The following is a 21250-nucleotide window of genomic DNA, read 5'->3' on the forward strand; positions in this document are numbered from 1 at the left end:
TTCATCGAACTGCATGTTTATCGGTCTTCTAAGCGAGCAATTACCCGCTGCTTCTTTTATGCGAAGCATATTACGAGGGCTCAACCCAGCTCCTCAGGCGCGGCGGTGACCATGAAATCACGTGACACCGTGACGTCACGACAGAGGAGAAGTGGCTTTGGCTCAACTCTTGCAAGACGGGCTGGGTGGGAATCGAACCAGGGTCTCCGGAGTGTGGGACGGAGACGCTACCACTGAGCCACGATTACGATGCTTCAACGCGGTACAAAAGCGCCTCTAGTGAATGCGGTGTTGCCTTAGAAACGAGCTGTTTCTAAGGCGTGCGTCTCTTGCTCAGGCGCACATTTCGTTGCCGCGCCGAACGCTGCTTTGCTCGACGCTCACCGCGTCCAATGCGGGGCGCGTAGTCGCTGCCCTGTAGCCCATTGTCTTACACCCCTTGGCGGGTCGACGGGAACGCTGTCGCGTTCCACTCTTGAAGGCGAAGAAGTAATGCATGAGTTGTTTCTTCGTCTAGCCGAACCAAATATAGCCAAGCAACAGCAGTTCACCAGGCTAAACAGTGGTTCAACAACTAAAATAAAGGCTAGTATGCTTCGCATCCTGGGCTTAACCTTACCTAAGCCACAGCCATTTTTTCTTAATTCAGTAGAATATTGATTGTCAGGTGCTCACAAGCAGGAACATGGGCCGTGACTTTTTAAATGTGTTTTTACCGTTCCCCTTCCATTAGAGTGAACTTTCTTTATTATAATCATCATACGTGTTACAGTGCATACGCAAAAGATTGTACATTCGTGGACAAGTACCCATTGCGGTCGTTCGATCCGTATGTGTGCAATCATGTATTCGATTACTGCACGGAAGTTGCTGACATCGTGAAATTCACGTGGTGTTGTGGACAGTACTGGAATAAAATACCGCGGTCCGTAAAGTGCTTGGCATCCCCATAGGCGCCAGCACCGAGAAGCTCATGCAGCTGGGGGTCCACAACACTTTCGATGAGGTTGGGTCACAGAAGTTAGTCCGCTGGACTTTAACCCGTCAGGGAAAGGCAGTGTGTGCTCGACGCGTGGTCGCGGGAGGCCGTCACGGTCTCGCCGTTCCCGCGCAACGTGCACCCGCAACGCAATGTAGGCACACGCCGGGCCCGGGCCGCACTTCTCGGATCCGTCGCCGACGAACCACGATCGGTCGCGTTCGTCGACGTCGCCCAATACGGTTCGTCCGACCGGTTCGCGGCGGCCGTGGTGGATCACAGGGGCAACCTAATGCCGCGTCCGTGCGGGGCAGGTGTCCGGATTGCGGAGATCCATTCTGCACTTTAGAACACATGCTCTGGCGGTGACGGGGACCACGGTCATCTCACCACGGATGAAGAGTGGGAGGAGGCGGTCAGGCACGGCCTGCCCGTCCCAACGTCGGAACGGCTCGCGGCGGCCCCCTCCCTCATAAGGGGGTTTCGGAGTCGCTCCTCAGGACCTTAATAAAGTTCACTGCCTGCCGTGAAGTGCTCGAAGTTGTTTGCATAGAATGTTTGAAAGAAGTGCGGCCATTGACGTCGCTACAGTGTCGACGTAAAGTGCCGGTCCCGTCTGTGGTTAAGGAGACGGGCCCCGTCACTGTAGTGTGTATGTTAAAGTGCCGGGCCCCGTCACTGTAGTACAGATGTTAAAGTGCCGGGCCCCGTCACTGTAGTGCACGATTATGTTAAAGTACCGGGCCCCGTCACTGTAGTACAGATCTTAAAGTGCCGGGCCCCGTCACTGTAGTCACTACCTTTTCTTTTATCGCTGCGCTCTTTGTTTACTGACTTTACAAGAAAATGCATCCTAGTCAAGGCGTAAAACTTCATCACTTCTGTCGTAATTCGACGTCCATGCTCCTCGCAGCTCACACCTTGAAGCTCACGTCCCTGAAGAAAATGCAGAAAGCATGCTATCTGCGTGTAGCTTATTGCGACTGAAAAACACCGTAAATGCGGCCTCAAGCTTTGCTATGAGCTGTTCAATTGGCCTTGATGGATAAACTAAGCCTCCATGGTCAAAATTTCGAGTAAGCGAGGCATTGTTGTTTGACTCGGCTTGCAAAGACAATTAAAGTGCTGAAACAAGTTGCACATTGAGGGCAAGGAAATCTTTTAAGGATTTTTCTTACAACATACCCAGCTACATAAAAAAATTAGTCTGCTGTCACTTTTTTTTTTGTCTACACAGCCCTGAGGATCGCTCAGGCTGCTGTGCTCCTCGAGCAGCTCTGCATGCAGCAGAAGCCAAGTTTCCGCCATCCAGTAAATTATCGACAAATTCAGTTATTCGCACATTTTTTTCTTTGGGGACATGAGATGGTTGCAAGAGGGCAGTCACTACTTCTGCAGGTACTTTTGCTCCTTTTGGAGGCTTTGCGAGGCTGTAGAAAGCCAGGTTGTTGATAATTATCAAAAACTGCCCCGCTATTGGATGATCATTGCAACCGAAGCACTGGCACGCAATACCAAATACATTCTCCATCCTGTCTTGGCTTAGGTTTGCGGTCAACAAGTACTTGTATTGCAGGGACGTGGTTAGGTATTTTACAAGCGGCAGTGTGCTTTGCAGCGTTACACGCAGCCCAAGGGCAGTTCCTGCACTTAAAAAGCCGCCACCATGCTGTGCAGCATATTTTTCCCATTCATTGAGAAAAACAATAAAATCATTCAAAAACTGTGCACTTCTTGAATCAGCACGAAGGCCTTTTGATGGGATTCTAGACGACATTATAAAAATTAGTCTTTCCATTAGTTTTACAAACCGTTCTGTCGTGTCGATGTTTCAGACGTTGTCCCTTTGCAAATGCGGATCAGGAGCTGTGGGCTCCTCATCCGCATGAGGATACATTCCAACACCCACAGCTGATTGAACCGCATGCCCCGGGTTGACTTTCTGGAAGCTGCCTCGAAACATGCCTTCACACCAAGGCGCTGCTTTGGAGGAAGGCCTCCGATTTTCTCCTCCAGCACAATAGTTGGGATGGACTTCGTGAGTGCCCGGAGGTCTTTGACGGTCTTACTGAAAGTTTTTTTTTTTTGGGGGGGGGGGGCGGAATAAGTCAAGGGATTTTCGCTTCCTTGCATCTATTTGTTTCAAAGTCGCTAGTCGTTTCTTATGCTGCCAGCTGAACTGGTTCAAGATAAGCTTTCTTGAGTATTTGCATCGTAGGCAAGTATTGCATATCGGACGTCGTCACAGTGCAGGGTTTCGAGAAGTACGCTTTTCCATACTGTGTATGTTGGCCAGGTGAGAGAGGCTCAATCTAACAGCCGGGACAAAGTAGCAATTTATCTCGTGCTTTGAACGTAGCGTTCGTTGAAATGCCTTGAGCACACGACACAGGTTTCGTCGAGAGCCTTGTCATCTCGCGTTATGTTTCGAGCCCATTCTTGCGACCGATATGGGTCGGACGGGGCGCGGAACGATACTTTTTCTTTCGACGACTTGTAGCCACCTTTGCAGAGCGGCACGAAACACGTGTGACCTTTTTTGTCGGCATTATTACACGTGCATCTAGAGGCACAAACAAATCACGCACAAATCCCAGCCCGCGCGCACTTGCCAACTGGCTGGGCGAACGGCGCGCCTAGAACAGCGCGGCCAAAACTCGCCTGGTAGCTGCAGCGCCACCTATGCAGTGCATCCAAACTGGTTTCACGGGGGTCCCTTGAAATGGCGGCCGTTCACGACACTAGGAAAACCTTCTAGCCTCTGTACCAATCAAGGAGGATACATAAAAATTTTTATGTATCCTCCTTGGTACCAATAGGCTGTCGGTGGTTAATCAAGTACAAAAACCGTGACGCTATGACTAAAAAGCAGCTTCAACAATCAAATTTAAAAAAAATCAACTGCCTTTTTGCCTGAGGTAACAAAACATCCTTAGACGCCTCGAATGTTTATTTCAATGGTTTGTGTAAAGTAAAAAATTCAGCATGTTCAGCGCCCCTAGCAGAGAAAGCACAAACTAAAGTATTTGACAAAATTCCAGTAGCTCCACTTGCGCGCTTACGCTGAAACGCGCCTCGATCGATTTTTCGCCCTCTGTGGCCATTTGTTGAACTTGAGAGTGTGCGGGGCTGGTTTACGGACAACGCGGCTGGCATCAACGTTATAGATTAGTTAGTATCTAGTAGCGATGGCTGGCATCTAGTAAAGGAGGCATTGGGCGCGTTAAGTTAGCGCGCTCCGAACTCCAAAGGAGCACGCTCGAGTGCGCTCGAGTGCGACGCCTTCGGAGCTTAACTTAACGGCCATTTTCGCCGACCGTTTTCGTGTGCACGAACGTGCCGTCTGGCGAATGTTATGTTGCTTCCGCATCCGCTATTGCACTTCGCGCGCTTTTCGAAAATGGCCCCGCCGACCGTACTTCTGCAGTCCTTGTTAGACGATGAAGAGGTAGAAGAACTTGACGCGCGGCGACGGAGGCAGCAGCAGCGGCGATGCAAGCTCAAAGCGCGCCAACACGTTGCCGATCTCGCCTGACAGCAGCTTCAGACGCCCGGCAGCGCGGCGGCGAGAGGAACGATTGGGCAAGGAGAACGGACTTGCATTGGTGGAAAGGGTAGGAAACACGTCATTTTTCCGGAAGCCGTAGCAGGCGCGCGCTCTCGCGCACCGTTTCCAGGATGGTGCGCGTAGAGCGCGCTCCGCAATCACGCACCGGAAGTCGCTTTTTAGCCGTTAAGCGTAAAAGAGCGCGCTCTGCTGTCTAGAGCGCGCTCGAGCGCCTTAACTTAACGCGCCCATTGGCTAAAGCTACGTGCGAAAGTGGAATGGCGCCTGTCTCCGAAGGTACGTGGCTACGGTGACGCGTAATGTTTACCCCGACGCTGTCTGCGTATTTTGCTTTGTTTCGAATCGTTAAGTGATGTAGCAGCGGATGCACGTATTTGCAATTTTATGGAGCTGTGTACATCTTGTGCGGTCGGCGTTGCAAACATCAGCGGTGTATGGTTACTTTCCAGATGAGATTATCCGCAGAAAACTTCTCATTGACGGTGATGGAATGGGCGACGACAGAAGGCTCAATATGCTGCTCAAGGTTTTCCTAAAATGGTGCATGACTGACGATGACACTGAAGAGGAGAAGTGAGTAATTGCAATTGCGGCTGAATTTCTGCACGTGGTAACGACGCCAAATGAGTGGCCTTAACATAGCTTCGATGGCAAGAGTCAGCCTCTGCAAGAGCTTTAGTCGAAGTTTTATTTCGCTTCGTTACGAAGGAGGGAAGTACCATCGATGGATTGATGTATGCTGTAAGTGTCCCCTTTGATACGGGACGATAGGTTGCGTCACCATGCTAATTTTCTTATTTTGCCTAATTGATTAACCGTGTTATTTTTTTTTTACGGAGAATAAAATTCCCAGTATTAAACCTTTTTGAATCATTATCGGGAACTTTGTTTTTGTACGCCTTCGTTGTTTGAGTTCTCCCTACTTTACTGCCACCAGATATCCAACCACTTTTTTACTAATATGAACACTTTCTAATAAAACATGTTCCATCGTTTCCCTAGCTTTCCAGCAGCAAGCACGTGCTTCTTCCTTGGTGTACCTCACTTTATAACTATATACGCATTCCAAGGTATCCTAATCTTGCTTCATGCTTCAAGTAGTAAAAAGCTTCCATTAGGGTTGTTATAAGTTGTTTCATTCCTGATTTTGTTTTTACCTTTTAGGTAGTTACTCATAGCCAGCTTCTTTTCCATTTCTGCCACCCAGGAGATTGTCTCAGCCCCTCTGACTTTGCGTTTGATGTTTGTTGATAGGGTGCTTAAAATACCGGTCACATGCTTACTGATAAGCTTCCTAGTTCTTTTCCTCCACTGTGTGTCATTATTTTTCCTGTACAAATGCTTGAACACTCATGCAGCCAATTTACTTTCTTCATATTCCTCAGTCGTTCTTTGAAATCAGTTTCACTCTGAGCTTCTTCCCTCACCTCAAAACTTGTCTAGCCCATATCACCATGTATGGGTTCACTTGTAGTCTTCCCATGAGCATCCAATGCGAGGTGTCCCGCAGAGCATTGGTTGCTATGGGGTCCTAATTGTGCCTCTGACTTCAAGCAAACAACTGGTGTAACCACTGTCTGCTGTCCTGCTCTACGGCACGACGCCTGGTGGCATCTGCTCAGTCCAAAATTGTGTGTCTAGGAACATGCACAGTCTAACAGACATGCAGAACTGTTTCTCACGGGTGGGGCCTGTTTGTCACGGGTTTCTCACGGGGTGGGCCGGGTGGGGTGGGGCCTTTTATTCCATTCCCCAAACAGAGTTATTAGACGCAGTAAAAGAGTGGATTGAAAGCTGGGGGGCTGTCCAGTTTCAAAATAGTAGCGGGCTTTTCGTAAATGATTTTGTAGCATTAGTTGAGTGCTACCTCTCTTCCACCTGCATTTGTTTTAACGACAAGGTGTTCGTGCAAAAAGATGGTATTTGCATAGGCTCCTGCATAGCTCCAATACTTAGCGAAATATTTTTAGGCGAATTTGACAAGCACGTGGCAGCCTGCATAAAAGAGGAAAAACGTGTCGTGAGTTGTTTTAGATATGTTGATGAATTTATTGTGTTTGTGAATGTTGACAAACAACGAGAGCGACAAACCACAGGTTGTAAAAAGAGCTTTAGAGATTTTCGGTGATTGTTCTGGCAAACTAAGGTTCACGCATGAAGTGCTGATGAACGGGTGTATCCAATTCCTCGAGCTGTGTTTGTACTTTGGCACAGGGCACATCTGCTGGTCGTACCAGCCACGCACAAAAAAGGAAATTTTAGCATATAATTCGGCTCACTCAAAACTGGTTAAGAGGGGCATTGCAAAAAATTGCCTGCGTGGTGCTTTGAAAAGTCTTGCCACCATAAAATTGAGGTTAGTTTGCAGATGCAAGTGATCCGGTTGCAGAACGCCGGTTTTCCCAAAGATATCGTGATGGCTGTGGCGGAATGCCTCCTGAACGATATCGGGGCAGGTGGACGCCCTGGCATGGCAGCCGAAAAAAGCTGCCGGAAGCTGAAGCGTACAGCTATACCGTACGTGCACCAGCTATCGCACCGGCTGAGAAAAGTTGGAGAGAAGTGCGGCCTGGACGTGATGTTCACTGCCCCCGAAAAGCTGGTGCGCATGTGCAAAGCCGTAAACGAAAAGGAAAAACCGGTGTGCGCCACAAAACATGAATGCAAGTTTGTACCCTGCATTGTTGGGGTCGTATACCATATACCTCTCTCCTGCGGTAGATGTTATGTGGGGCAGTCTGGCCGCTGCCTAAATGAACGGCTACGAGAGCACCGAATGCTGGTAGATTCATTAGTGGGGGGCGGCCATTTGGCCAATCATTGTAAGCGGTGCGGCTGCGTGCCTGCGTTTGATACCACGTGTGTGCTTGGTAGGGGAGGCACGAGGTGGGGGCGCGAGATTTGTGAGGCATATCACATTGACAGGGAAGGTGATAACTGTGTCAGCACGGCTTCACTTGCCTTGTCTAAAAAAGAAAAAATGTACTTACAGAATAGTTTGCCACATTTTGATTAGATTTTGCTTGTACTCTTTTAACCCTGAGTGCGCATGCACCACCGAAATGTATATATGTACCTCCTCTCGCAGTAAAACCTCAGTTAATGTTCAGCGCTCGTCCTGTTTTCTCTGTCTGTGTCCCTGTTATTCGCGCTAGCCTTTTTGATTAATGATGACACACCAACTAGCCCAGCTTTCTGCCTTGGTCGCCTTTGTTTAACTTAACATGCACTTGGAATTATGACACTTGCTGCACCGCAGTGCCATAGATTGACGCAGATGGACTGATAACCTACACCCGATCCCTTCTGAACAAGTCGTGTGCACTTACTGAGTGTTCAAGATACCATTCCTCTGTCGCTGTCAGTTGAAGAGCAAAACTGGGAACGATGTTTGCACTGCTATTCTAGTCGCTACACGCTTTGAGTAGTCGCTTTATTGTGTGATGATATCATCTGAGATCGGTGAAAAGAAGATGTGCTTTCTTCACACCTGGTGATGTAACGAGTTGCAGGCGTGATGGGATTTCCCTGTGAGATGGTGTCCTCAGGCCATGTGCACATCTGGCAAAACAAAAGTGCTTACCAGCATCACCGCTGCGCATGCTCATGGGCGCTGTATCACGGATGCGACCCTTGTGCGTGCACATAGCAGTGCACAGCCCTGTACAGTTTGACATCGTAGTTCACAAAACAAACATGGTCCTAGTAACTAACAAGTGAAATGTAGCACAATAAACATACTAGGTATCATACTATGGAAATCAAGTTTTTTTTCCATTATATTTAAAGACCATGCTTCTTCTTCCTTCGTGTATTGCACAGGAAATTAGAAGTAAATAAGAATATCAGAGAAAAACATCCTCTGAATGTTACATATTTTATAGTTTCTAAACAAAGTGGAACACAAATTTTAAAAGGTTGCATTATTATGCTATGGTTATTATTTAGATTACTTGGTTCTGAGGCACTTTATCCCTGTTTATAACCATCATACCACAGTGTGCTGCTCCATCTGTAAGCCCCATTCTTGATTTTTGTACATGAATGTAATGCTGTTTGCAAACTTACTTAAAGGAGGAGATTGTTAATGGAGAGTTTTGGAATAGGGGCCCCAAAGAAATAGCGTCGAAGCCACTGCGCATGCTTGAGACACAAACTGCATTTGGCGTTCACTTATTGTGCAGGGGCCCCAGAAGCTGCCCCAAATGCTTCGCGTCAACAAACATGGCGGCACCTATCCAAGTGATGGCTCTAACCTAGCACCAAACTGGGCTTGATTTTTGGTAATGCCTAAAGTTCGTGAGCTACGAGAACCGACTGCACTTATTGCTTCTTCTAAACTAATGTGTGTAATGAAGATGATACATTAGATGCCTCTGGATCTAAATTCGATTGTCGATTTCATGGTTCGTAGGCCTAACACAGCTTGACTTGGCTGGTGAAGGCGTGTAAAGTTGGTTACTCAAAACTAAGCGCAACAAATTGCTTGCTGCTAATAGACTAATGATGATGATGATGATGTGTGGTGTTTTGTGGCGGAAGGGCCAGATTTGGCCAAAGAGCGCCATGACAAGTGGTAATGTTGACGCATTATGGAAGATTTGACTTGGCTGTAAAGTGGCCTAAAAATAGTCGCTGTAAAGTACGTAAAATCTACGTGCTATAAAATTATGGCGATGACTAATGACAAATACTATGAACATTAATATCCATCGTAGAAGAATGTTGCAAAATAGAAAATATATAAGATGGTAAAATTACTTGGAGCACTGCTGCCTCGCCAGAGCCCTTGAAACACAAGGGCCTAGAGGCACGTGCTATACGAAAGAGCTATCACAGCGGCATCCTCTAAAGAGAGGACCCGCTACGAACATGTGGGGCTAACAATGCTAATAGACTAACCTCTAAATTGTAATTGAACACAAAACCAGGAAAGTCAAAATTACTCTTATGGTAAAATGGTATATTTTATTTCATTGTTTGTAATAGACACTGTCACGGCGGCCTCATTGCGTTAAGGGCGAAATGAAAAACATCCGTGTACTTAGATTACATTAAAGAACTCCAGGTGGTCCAGATTTCCACAGTCCCTCACTGGCAGCGTGCCTCATAATCAGATTGTGGTTTTGGCATGTAAAACCCCATAATGAAATTAATATATAATAGGCACTGTAGTGGTGCTGCAAGTACAAGACGCTATCTGCAAATGCAAATGCCTATTCTAATCTCTTCACTCCTGCGTGCCCCAACCCTAACACTCGCAAAGTTCTATGGGGCCCCTATTCTAAATCTCTATAATGTAGAACAACTGCTTTCAGTTATCTTGGATAGCATGGCAGTGACAGTGGTGAAACGATGGAACTGCACGTCACTGGATGCATGAAAGGGTAGTGTTCAGTGAAGGAATGAAGTGGTACACTGTGCATCTGTATAGGCCGAGGCATTGAATAGAAATTGAGCAGAAGTTACCTATTTGCCTCAGGCATTTACTCAAGGAAATAATGCTCTGTGAAACTTCTACGGCTCTTGCAGCAGAATGATTTGCAACAGTCCTCAGTTGCATCGATCTCTCTCCCTCCTCCAAAGTCTGAGTGCTGTTATCCTGTTTATTCAAACAGAATGCTTGCTCAATCGCTTTTTATGTTGCTAGTTGTTGTGAAGGCTGATACAGCAGCATAGTGGACGACTGAGTGAGTGTCAAAACCACGCAATTCCCTGCTGTCACCGGACCGCCGTCTGCGTCATCAGTCTACGACACAGTGAAGATGAAATCAGAACTGGCTTTAGAAATGCTATTGTAATAATTCATTTAGGGCACTCTGAGGCTTGTGAGTAGATATCTTTTTGTGGGGTGTAGAGGCCCTGGAGTTTAATGTAATTCGAAAAGTTAAGAGTTGAGAATATCGTGTCACTATGCCTTTAAAGGCAATTTAGTGATCTCTTCATGTCTTCACTGTTTGCTTCAACTACTGCACAGGAAGAATTAACACTCACTTATTTGAAGCACTTTAATTGTAATATCATTACACGTGGTTTACAGTCTTGGCAACACACTGTTACGTGAGTAGCAGTATTATACTGCTCAAGCTATGTTGCATGGCCACCATTTTGACCTGTCGTATTGAGGGAGATGTTTGTGTCATCACATCACATCCACTTTGGAGGAAAGCTTTCAAATAACTATCCAGCAAAAAGAGCTGAGGGAGCTCCTTTGACATGGCATTGGCAGTTACATTGTGCTCAGTAATGTGTTTTGTCACCACTTTGCTTTTTTTAATGTGCATGTATGGGTGTGGTTTTGCTGCTTGGCTTCTACCTCTTCATGTTCTTTGGATACGTTTCATGTCAGATAGCTGCCTATGGTGTGGCCTAGTGATTGCACATTGGTATTTATTTGCAGGGTGTCTACCAACCAGGAAAACCGGGAATTCTCTGGGATTTTAAGTAGTCTGGAAAAACTCGGGGAATTTGTGCCTCTATCAGCGAAAATTAGCTGTAATTTTATTGAAAGGGTTGAAAGTCGCGGTAATGCTGGCTCGAGTAACTGACAGGAATCGTAATGAATCGTCTTTGACATCCTGTCGTCGGCTGAAGGAGTTGCCAGTGTACGGTCAACGACCGACTATCCAGATGCTCGATAATTTGGATGGCTTCGTGGCACCACCATGTACCCCATAAAGTCAATGTATCAGAACGTCTGAAATTTCGGACACAAGAACCCTTCACTATCCGATTTTCCGAACTTTTTGCCGTGGCAGGTCCAATGTGGCATTAATCGAAGCCACCACCACTGCCACTTTGATTACCTCGCTGCTTCGAACTAGCACTCTCGCACACAGATCAGCTGGCAGCCGTAGCCACCACTGCGGCAATGTTAGACCTAGCTGCTTCGATGTTCGCTATTAAGCTTCCTGCCATTGGGTGCCATGTTTTCATTGAAAGAATTTGCTGCTGTCGGCAATGGCACCGACTCCACCTTTATGGTCCTCACGATTGGCTTAGAAGCTTGGAAAGCGTGGTGCGTTGCATAATGCCAGTTCCCGAAAGTCAGCTTCGTCTCTGTACAGAAATGTTGCTTGGTGAAGCATATGCAAAAGTATTGCACTGAAGCATAACAAGCGTGGGAAGGGGCTATTGCCACGGGACACAGTACGTATTCCTTAATTATACATGCATGCACCTGGTATCTCCTGTCACAGTACGAGAACTGATATGCCTAATACGTGTACCAACAGGCCTTCAGAGCGTTTTCGAATGTGCCTGTGCTGGTTTGAGTGCTTAAGGGGAGTAAATGACATGCATTTATTTTTTCCAACTGGCCAGTTTTTCAAATGTCTTTGGGGCCCCTAAGGGGTTTGAAATATCAGACGTGGACTGTGCACCTGACCAAGAAGATGCTTCAAATGGTCCGTGGGGCGAACGAGTGGTGGAAGGAGGACAAGAACAGAAGTGACCTACGCATTGAGGAATGAATGGGAAAGGAAGCGAGCTGCCGCCGTTTTGAAGGAGCTTGAGCTCAAGAAACAATGTTGGCTGATGCCGAGATGCAGATGTCCCCCCCTCATCCAAACCAAAATAAACTCTTTAAAGCAGTGAAACACAACACAGGTGTCGTGCGCGGGCTGAGAGTATGTCAAGACAGTTGAGGTTCACTTACGAGCTGTTGAGAGAGAATCTCAATTGTGACAAAGTTAGGGCCTCATATTACTGAGCTTGCTATCAATTGATAGAAATAATACGTATTCGAAAATATTTGCTTCTGTATGCATCTCCTTTTTATTCGTATTTGAGAATGTCCGACTCTATATGCAATTTTTTTTCAAGACATTTTATTTGCTTTGCATTTTACTAACCCCTCCTGTCTATTCTCTTTGTGAATAACATAAACGCTACTCCTTAGTTAGTATTCAAATTCGATTAAGTCATTATGTTTTAATTTGTTTCACATGCTTACTAAAGAGTGACAACATCGGGGACATGGTTTCAGTCCGTCTTGACATAAAATATAGTTCTGCATCACTCAGAGAATTTAGAAATGTCAACTTGGTAGACACCCTGATTTGGCATTTGGATACACCGCTCTTTCGGAATGAATTGGTGTGCTTGGACGTGTGCATGCTTTTCTATTCTTGTCTATCGCATTAGCGTAACCTTAAGGGTGCCACTCGATCATTTCCTCTGTTCTGTTGCAAGCAGCAAGATGGTGTACGAGCGCATGCTGATGACACTGGCTCAGTGTGAGTTCTCCATATCGAAGTCCCAGCATGTCTTGGCCATGAATGATGCTGAGATGAAGAACTACGAACAGCTGTACAGAGAAATCGGTGAGCTGGTTGTTCATGACAACGGAATCTCAACCTGCATTGTGTGCATGTAGAAGAGCACTAGGTGAGCATTGCTTGAAAAGGCAGAATGAAGGTTGCCCAGCGTTGCGTTTGATTAGACAAAACATGTGAACTGCTTGGTAGCATGATGTCATTGCATTCTAAGTGAATGCAGACAAATCAAAACGTGCTTATGAATAAGAGGGCAAAGAGTAGAGAATGTTATTGGGCAAGTTGATTGTAGGCCTAGGTCGGTGTACTCTCGCACTCATTTCAAAGGCGTGCAAGGGGGTGCCAGTGACTGTGGGTGGAGGTGAGTGAGTGTGAGTGGACATGAACGCGAATGCAACTGAGTGCCAGTGAGTGTGAGTGGAGGTTAGTGCGAGTTCGAGTGCAAGTGGGAGTGAGCGTCAGTGAGTGTGAGCCGAGGTGAGTGCGAGTAAGTGTGGGTGGAAGTGAGTGCGAGTGCCAGCGAGTGTGAGTGGACATGAGCGCGAATGCGACTGAGTGCCAGTGAGTGTCGAGGTTAGTGCGAGTTTGAGCGAGTGAGTGCAAGTGAACGTCAGTGAGTGCGAGCAGAGGTGAGTGCGAGTAAGTGTGGGTGGAAGTGAGTATGAGTGCCAGTGAGTGTGAGTGGATGAGCACGAATGCGACTGAGTGCCAGTGAGTGAGTGGAGGTGAGTGCAAGTGAGCGTGAGTGTGAGTTTGAGTGAGTGCCAGTGAGTGTGAGCGGAGGTGAGTGCAAGTGAGCGTGAGTGAGTGTGAGCAGAAGTGAGTGCGAGTGCTAGTGAGTGAGTGTGAACGTGACTGAGTACTGGGAGTGTGAGTGGAGGTGAGTGTGAACGTGACGGAGTACTATTAGTGTGAGTGGGACTGTGAACATGAGTGAGTGCTTGTGAGCGCAAATAAGTGGACATGGTGTTTGTAAGAGAGTGGAGGTGAGTGTGAATGCGAGTATGAGTGCAGGTGAGTGTGAACATGGGTGAGTGGAGTTGAGCATGACCGTAAGTTATTGAGTGGGGGTGAGTGTGAATGTGAGTGAGTAGAGGTGACTTTGAATATGAGTGTGAATGACGGTATGAATTTAAGGGCTCGTGAGTGTTAGTAGATGTGAGTACGAAGGTGAGCGTGAGTAGACGTGAGTATTAACGTGGGCGAGTATATAACGGCTAGCACAACAATTGACGTTTAAAGTTGCCTTCAAGAGTGGAACGCGATAGCGTAAACATGCTACGTTTGCATCGGAAATCATGGGAGGCTGTTGTTGATGGCACCCTATTGAAGAGGAAGTGGACACAGCGTCAAAGGCATGTGCATATGCCGTGTCCGAACTTCTTCATATAAAACCCCGTTGAAGAGCGGGCGCACCATCGACCGACAGCTGCTGAATGGGTAAACATGCTGGTCTTGCAATGGTTCCTGGGGTCGAATTCCTGGCCCGAAGTTTTATTTTCAGGTTATTGTCTATTTATTTATTGCCTTTATCGCAAATTGCCTTTATTGCCAACAGACGCCGACATCGGATTTTCTGTGGCCCCGTGAGAAAAAAAAACAAGTAGCCATCTTCATGACTCAGGCTGACGAGCACGCCACTGGAACTCGACCAAGTACTTTTCCGGTGATTGCAGGCGTAGCAAGAGAGGGGGCTAGCTGGTGGCGGAGGGGGGGGGGGGTTATTTTACAATTTTGCCTTTATGGTGTACGCATGATTCAGCTAACTTCTCAAATAATAATATCCAGAGTTTTACTTTCCAAAACTATGATATGATTAAGAGGCACGCCGAAGTGGCAGACTCTGAATTAACTTTGAACACCTGGGGTTGTGGCATGCTGCTCCCATCGAAATGTGGTGGCTGCGGATCGCACCTGTGTCCTCGAGCTTAGCAGTGCTACTTTTCAAATATAATGATGCTTGGCAGAACCACACGAATGGTCTCAAACGATAGCACAAACATGGATGGCAACGGATTCTATCATGCTCAGTTCGACGCGCCTACTGGTATAAATTCCAGGATTACAGGTATTTCGGGCTGTTCACCGTGTTTGTGATATTTCCGCCCAAAACTGCTTTGGTAGCAAAGTGAAATAAAATCTGCGAAATGTTCCAATCAACTAGTTTCTTCAGGACTGAAAAATAAGCGTAGAGACAAATCTCCTCATCCCAAATGCCTCGCGGGCTTCCTCTCGTCACTTGACACCCACCCTCCCAGCTTCGGTGCTCGGGAGGCATAGAGCAGCTTCCATAGAGTTACGCGAGTTGAGGCATTAAATAATAAGTTCTGCTGTTTGCGCATGTGTTATTTTATTTTATATTGTGTAATACATCAGAAACAATGAGAGAGCGCTGTTAACCTGCCAGAAGCAGGTGATTTTAGTGCATTTCTTCAGAATATCTGCATTTTTTTGTTTTTATTTCTTTTGTCGCGTTGTGTTGGCTGTTTACTGCTAGTCGGAAGTAACTTAAATAAAGCCAGGTCACTTTCTCCAACCCTGTGAAATTTGCACCTGCCACATTGCTGTAGTTTATACAACTTTTTCGTGTTCTTGCATTTACTGTGCGAATGGCTCTTACGCTGAATCCTCTTTGTTAGGCGGGCCAAAGGCGGAAAAATATTTCCTTTCCTGCAGCGAAAAGAATGCAGATTGAATGCACCCAAGCAGGCGAACGGAAGTCGCGTTGTGTTTATTTATTCCTTTAGGAATATTGCCGATCTCGCAAGAGATCGTTGCAAGGAGGGCATACGTATAAATGCAAAAGGAGCACAATCAAGTAATTTATACAGTGGAAAACACTATAACACTAGCAGAATTAATACATGAAATTATTAGTGAGTAAAATTATTGGCATGAGTAAAAAATAGAAATCGCGAAAAATACGATGACATGATGCGCAATGATGTGATCAGATTATTCAATTAAAATCCTGATACATGCTTTAAAAAAGATTGTTCGCAGAAAGTGTTCAGCATGGACGTTAATTTACACTATAGCTAATCTTACGCTTCGCTGGTGTGGCAACTGTTAGCGCGAGCAGCGCAAAGTGTAGAGACATTTAAAATCAGGCATTTGCAGACGGTGCCAAAGGGCCAGGAAGAGTAAGGCTCCTCGGCTTTAGGGAGGCGCTGACGAGTCGTTGAGACTCGACTGTTGGAAGTCATGCAAGCCGTGTGTGTGCGTGTGTGTACCACCGGCGCCTACTCTTCCTTCGGACGCTCACCCCTTCTGTAACCTTCAGACTGCGCTCCTTTGTCTCTTATCATTGGCCTATGATACATAAAGCCCCTGCACCTTTTTAGTCATACGGCGTAATCTTAGTAATGTCGTCTCCGCATTACATCATCTCTTCCAGTATCCTAACCTTTTTCGCTTCTCATATTGAGCTATCATACGGTGTAATATCGTTCCCACATTGCATCACCGCTCCTGATGTTCTTCAATTTCTTCTGTTTGCTCATTCTGCAGTTATGCGCTTCCGCCGCATTCATAGGCATTGCATCATTGCATCAATTCAGAGCCAATGATGTTTTCAAGATCATGCAGGTGGTGCAACGCCAGAAAATGTGGCTTGATCGATAGGCTGATAGAAAAAGGCAACCACTCTGGTGCAGAACCGGATGACCACTCTGGTGCAGAAACGGATGGTGCCGAACGCGTGTCTCAAAACGTGATGAAAGGCTCATTTTTTAATGTTTACGGCTATGTGACTAGGAAGTTTCTTCTGAAAACAAAGTGTGAACACTGTCGCGGTATTTCACTAACCAAGAAAGAGTATGTTAACCAGCTGAGCACAGCTGATAACACACGTCTGCGGGACAAGGGAGGCTTGCTGTAGCCGTCTGGCCATCTCGTTACATTTACCAGAGATTTTAAGAACCTTTTCACAAAGTGTTTAAGTACTCTGGAACTTCATCACGAAAGCGTGATGCGTAGACGGTATTGAACTCATCAGGAAAAAGCGGGAAGTTGCCGTCGGGTGCCCCATTTTCGGCATTCACTTGCCGCTGAAATTATTGCTTTTTATGTAACTACTCATCTCCATCTTTTTGCAAAGCTTTTTAAACGCGCAAATGCTAACCACCGTGAATCTTCAAAATATCTGAAGTTAAGCTGCTGTATGTGAGACTGAATTATTTGAATCTGTTTTAAACATTCTCATCTATAGCAATTTTTATGGTGAAGCAATCCCAGCTCCGCAGATAAATATTTTTTATTGGTGTACAGTGATCCCTATAGAAAGACACAAAGCTGATGCATCACTGACCCCAGCATACTTCAAAACGTCCACTCTGTACCTGTTCATCTCATGTTATATTTTTGTCAAGCACAGAACATAGGATATCTCTATATTGGTGATTATATTTATTGTTTATATAGCACAGGTTTCCAATCATAAACAATTTTTTTGCCGTATTTTTGATTTGGCAGTTAGTTAAATTATACTGCAAAAATGCTGGTATACCTATGCCTTTAATTTAATTTTATCTGGATATCTGTAGTCGTTTTCTGTGGGACACCTTTTGTGTAAAACCTTGTAGCATAAAGTTTACCTGGCATTACATTTATTTCTAATGTCTGCATTTATACAAGCTTTGTCTAAGCACAATGAAGCTCATTGCTGCACGCTACCTCTGAAGCGAAATAAGCTAACATGATTACGGCGCTACGGCCGTCTCTGCTCTTTATCTCGTTTCCCTTAAGCTCTTTTTCGATGCTCTTTGGAGAATGAAGTACTAGTCGAGGCTAACAAATTGTCAAAAGAAGACATTTGGATATGGCTGTAAACGACTTGCAACCGTGACTGGAAAGCTTGTAGTGGTGAGCAAAGCTGTAACTGCACCTATGTATTGCAGTTGACTGCGCAAGCGATTTAGTTTTTTTTTTGGTTACCCTTAATAATTGCATGCACCACCCTTTTGCTCAATCACACATGCGAATAACTTTGTTTTCGTTCTCTCCTTGTCCATGCGACTTTATTTTGTGTGTTTCTACGCATGTACAGCTCCTACATTACCATTTCCGTACTCTAGCACCGGAACTAGGCCGCACTGATGCCATTCGACACATGATTTTTCCATTATCTTGCTGCTCCACCACTAAGACAGCGCTTAAAGACAGGTAAGTTCTATGCCGCACCGCACCATTGAAGTTAAATAGCCTCCATTGTCTTGTGTAGAAACTGAACGCAAGGAAACTACAGCGCGTAGCAGACTCCCCCGACTTTCCACTTGCTTCCCGAGTGCAGAAAGCCCATGGGTCAGGCACAGTGGCGGCGCGGTGCGGCAGTACCCCGCAAAAGCCTCACATGGAAGCCAGCGCTTTAGACGCTCTCCCAGTATTCTAGGCAACCATGCCTGTGTTCCAGACCGCCGTGTAAATCTCCGCATGGCTCCAATTGGTTGAGTTATTGCAGCCGCTTCTGTCAATGCTAGCGCCAAGGCGCCCTTCAGTTACGGCACTTTCGGGCAGGCTATTGGCGGCGAGGAGTTACAAAGTCGCCATCTTTCGGAAGGGCCGCCCTTGCGTAGTATGAGGGATTACGCGGCACGCTCCTCATAGGTTTCGCTTACGGCGCTCAATAAAAAAACCACGTGGCAGCCCCCTTGGACATTTATGTAGGTGCTCTCAAAACGAGGGAAGTTTTTGGCTGTCGATATAATAATCTTGGGCAAACTGAAAGCACACAATCGTTTACAGACGCTATCTCTTTATCAAATACGTGCAGCGAATGTCACGCGCGGTCGCCGCAATGGAGTCTCCCGAACCGGCTTCTTGCGTGAAAGGTAGTCAAACGCTGAGAGTAAAGTATGTGAAATATGTTCTTATAGTGGGCAGTCTATAACCAAATGGGGCATAACAGAATAGAGCCTAAATCCAGCGATAGCATGGGTTCGCAGCTACCGACTGCGCGTCTGCGTGCATGTCCGCGCACTATGTTTTCCTTTTGCTGTGAGCGCGTTTTCGCACCATGCCGCGAGCTTTAGGCCGTAGTATATAAGCATTTGACAGTACACCAGCAACCATTGTTCCGTGGACGCGATCAGAACTGTTCAAAAATAATTCCGTTATAGAGACTTCGACGCCTAGCTATGGCGACTGTGATGTGCCATAGTGACGATTCAATCTTTTTTTTGTCTTCTAAATTCTTGGACATGGCAATATTATTTCCCAAGTTGCGTCACACTGTAGGTTTATCGGCTTTCTCAGCATGCGATTTCCCTCTGCTTGATTTTCCTAATCCAGTGCATTAATTCATTTCACAAACATGACCATATGCCGTGCCCTTTTTCAGGGTGCGTCTTACCGCTCCCTTTCCGTTCCAGTGAGCTTGCCAGTATCTAGCATCAAAAAGTTCATACACCGAACCGTCATAACATTAGCCAACCGGTGGGCGCGGGCGAACGTCTCAGTGCGCGTTTTCTGCTACTCACCGAACATCGCGCAGTCTCGGCGCCGTAGTAGAAATGCTCCTCGCGTCTGTGCTTGCTGCATACCCGAGTTGTAGCCGATGGCAGTCGGCCGGTTCTAAGTTTCGCCAGCCAAGTTTCACGCAGCTCCTTGCCCTGCGGCTATGTGGGAATAAGGCTGGCACCGGGCTCCGTTGCGTACGTACGGCACTCCGGCACCGAGCAATAGCCTACCATGGTGCACGCCTCTAAAGACAGCCACTTCCTTTTACAGTACTTTCAAATGTTCTCAAGCAGACACCCAAGGCCCGTAAAGCCTCACCACTTAATCAGAATTGCGGCACAGGATGGACTTTAAACTTCCGTTTTCAGCTCGCTTCGGCACTTCCGAAGCAGCCGACGCGGCCGCTGTGTCCACGTGATCCCTCATGTCACGTCACGCCGACGGTGGCGCCAGCTTTTGCAGTGGTGGAGCTCGCCCCCAATACTTTAAGAAGGTGGCGGTGCACATGGTTGTCTACTTCGTCATGGTAACAGCAACAGCAGCCGCATGACCCTTCCTCTCCAAAGCAGCTTTTAAAAATTATAGTGGCTTGTCCGGCTCGCTACCCGCTTCCCCCTCCTCCTCTCCCCCCACGTTGCATGCGTAGTTTTTTTGTTGTTGCTTTTGCCTGTGCCCATGGTGCATTCTTTATGCACGTGCGCTATGCCGCACAATAGCTTTTCTTTTTGTCATTCAAATACAGTACACCTAATAGGCTGCATGCCATGTGCGAGTACACAAATAGCGCCAATGCGTCCTTCAAATCATAAAGACGCATTGGAATTGTTTGTTCTAGACTTCAGTGCTGTGAAGACAGAACCCCATAAGGGATATAAAGAATGGTGCACTGCTCTGTAGATAAGAGTGCTTCTAACTTTTGTAGTTGCTGGCATACACTACGCTGCTCTGTTGCTTGATGTTCGCTTGCTCGTAGTGATGTATTAAACCAGTTTGTTTTAAATTGCCTCGTCTACGTGCCGTTCCCTCCTCGAGGATCAACGAGGGGCAAGCTCCGAGCAAACACTGTTGAAGTTTGTGGCCGCTCGAAGTCGTGAAGTTATTTAAATATAAAGCGTTAGTAATGGAAGGACCTTAGCAAATGGAAAATACCTTAGTAACTTGCGATTCGCTGATGATATTGCCTTGCTTAGTAACGCAGGGGACCAATTGCAATGCATGCTCACTGACCTGGAGAGGCAAAGCAGAAGGGTGGGTCTAAACATTAATCTGCAGAAAACTAAAGTAATGATTAACAGTCTCGGAAGAGAACAGCAGTTTACGATAGGTAGCGAGGCACTGGAAGGGGTAAGGGAATACATCTACTTAGGGCAGGTAGTGACCGCGGATCCGGATCATGAGACTAAAATAATCAAAAGAATAAGAATGGGCTGGGGTGTGTTTGGCAGGCATTCCCAGGACATGAACAGCAGGTTGCCATTATCCCTCAAGAGAAAAGTGCATCACAGCTGTGTTTTAGCAGTACTCACCTATGGGGCAGAAACCTGGAGGCTTACGAAAAGGGTTCTACTTAAAATGAGGACGACGCAACGAGCTATGGAAAGAAGAATGATGGGTGTAACGTTAAGGGATAAGAAAAGAGCAGATTGGGTGAGGGAACAAACGCGAGTTTATGACATCTTAGTTGAAATCAAGAAAAAGAAATGGGCATGGGCAGGACATGTAATAAGGAGGGAAGATAACTGATGGTCATTAATGGTTACGGACTGGACTTCAAGAGAAGGGAACCATAGCAGCGGCGGCAGAAAGTTAGGTGGGCGGATGAGATTAAGAAGTTTGCAGGGACGGCATGGCCACAATTAGTACATGACCGGGGTAGTTGGAGAAGTACGAGAGAGGCCTTTGCTCCGCAGGAGGCTGATGATGATGATGTTCAATAATTGTTTTAAGGAAATATGAATATTTAAAGCAATT

General features: G+C 46.5%; 1 protein-coding gene across 6 annotated transcripts in view; it reads left to right on the forward strand.

Moving 5' to 3' along the window:
* The first annotated feature begins 4077 nt into the window (after positions 1–4077).
* The window catches only part of thoc7 (THO complex 7), a 68180-nt gene continuing 51007 nt past the window's right edge, over positions 4078–21250 (forward strand). For 2 of the 6 annotated variants that reach the window (XM_070538268.1, XM_070538272.1), the window contains exons 1-4: positions 4078–4191; positions 4776–4823; positions 4997–5120; positions 12744–12871. In XM_070538268.1, the coding sequence (XP_070394369.1) occupies positions 4805–4823; positions 4997–5120; positions 12744–12871 (271 nt within the window). In that variant the 5' untranslated portion in view covers positions 4078–4191; positions 4776–4804. Of the gene's footprint in view, positions 4192–4775; positions 4824–4996; positions 5121–12740; positions 12872–21250 lie in introns of all 6 variants that reach the window. The other 4 variants (XM_070538267.1, XM_070538271.1, XM_070538269.1 and 1 more) reach the window with 3 other exon arrangements.

This window comes from Dermacentor albipictus, chromosome 5, assembly GCF_038994185.2.
Source record: "Dermacentor albipictus isolate Rhodes 1998 colony chromosome 5, USDA_Dalb.pri_finalv2, whole genome shotgun sequence".
Classification (NCBI taxonomy): Eukaryota; Metazoa; Arthropoda; class Arachnida; order Ixodida; family Ixodidae; genus Dermacentor; species Dermacentor albipictus.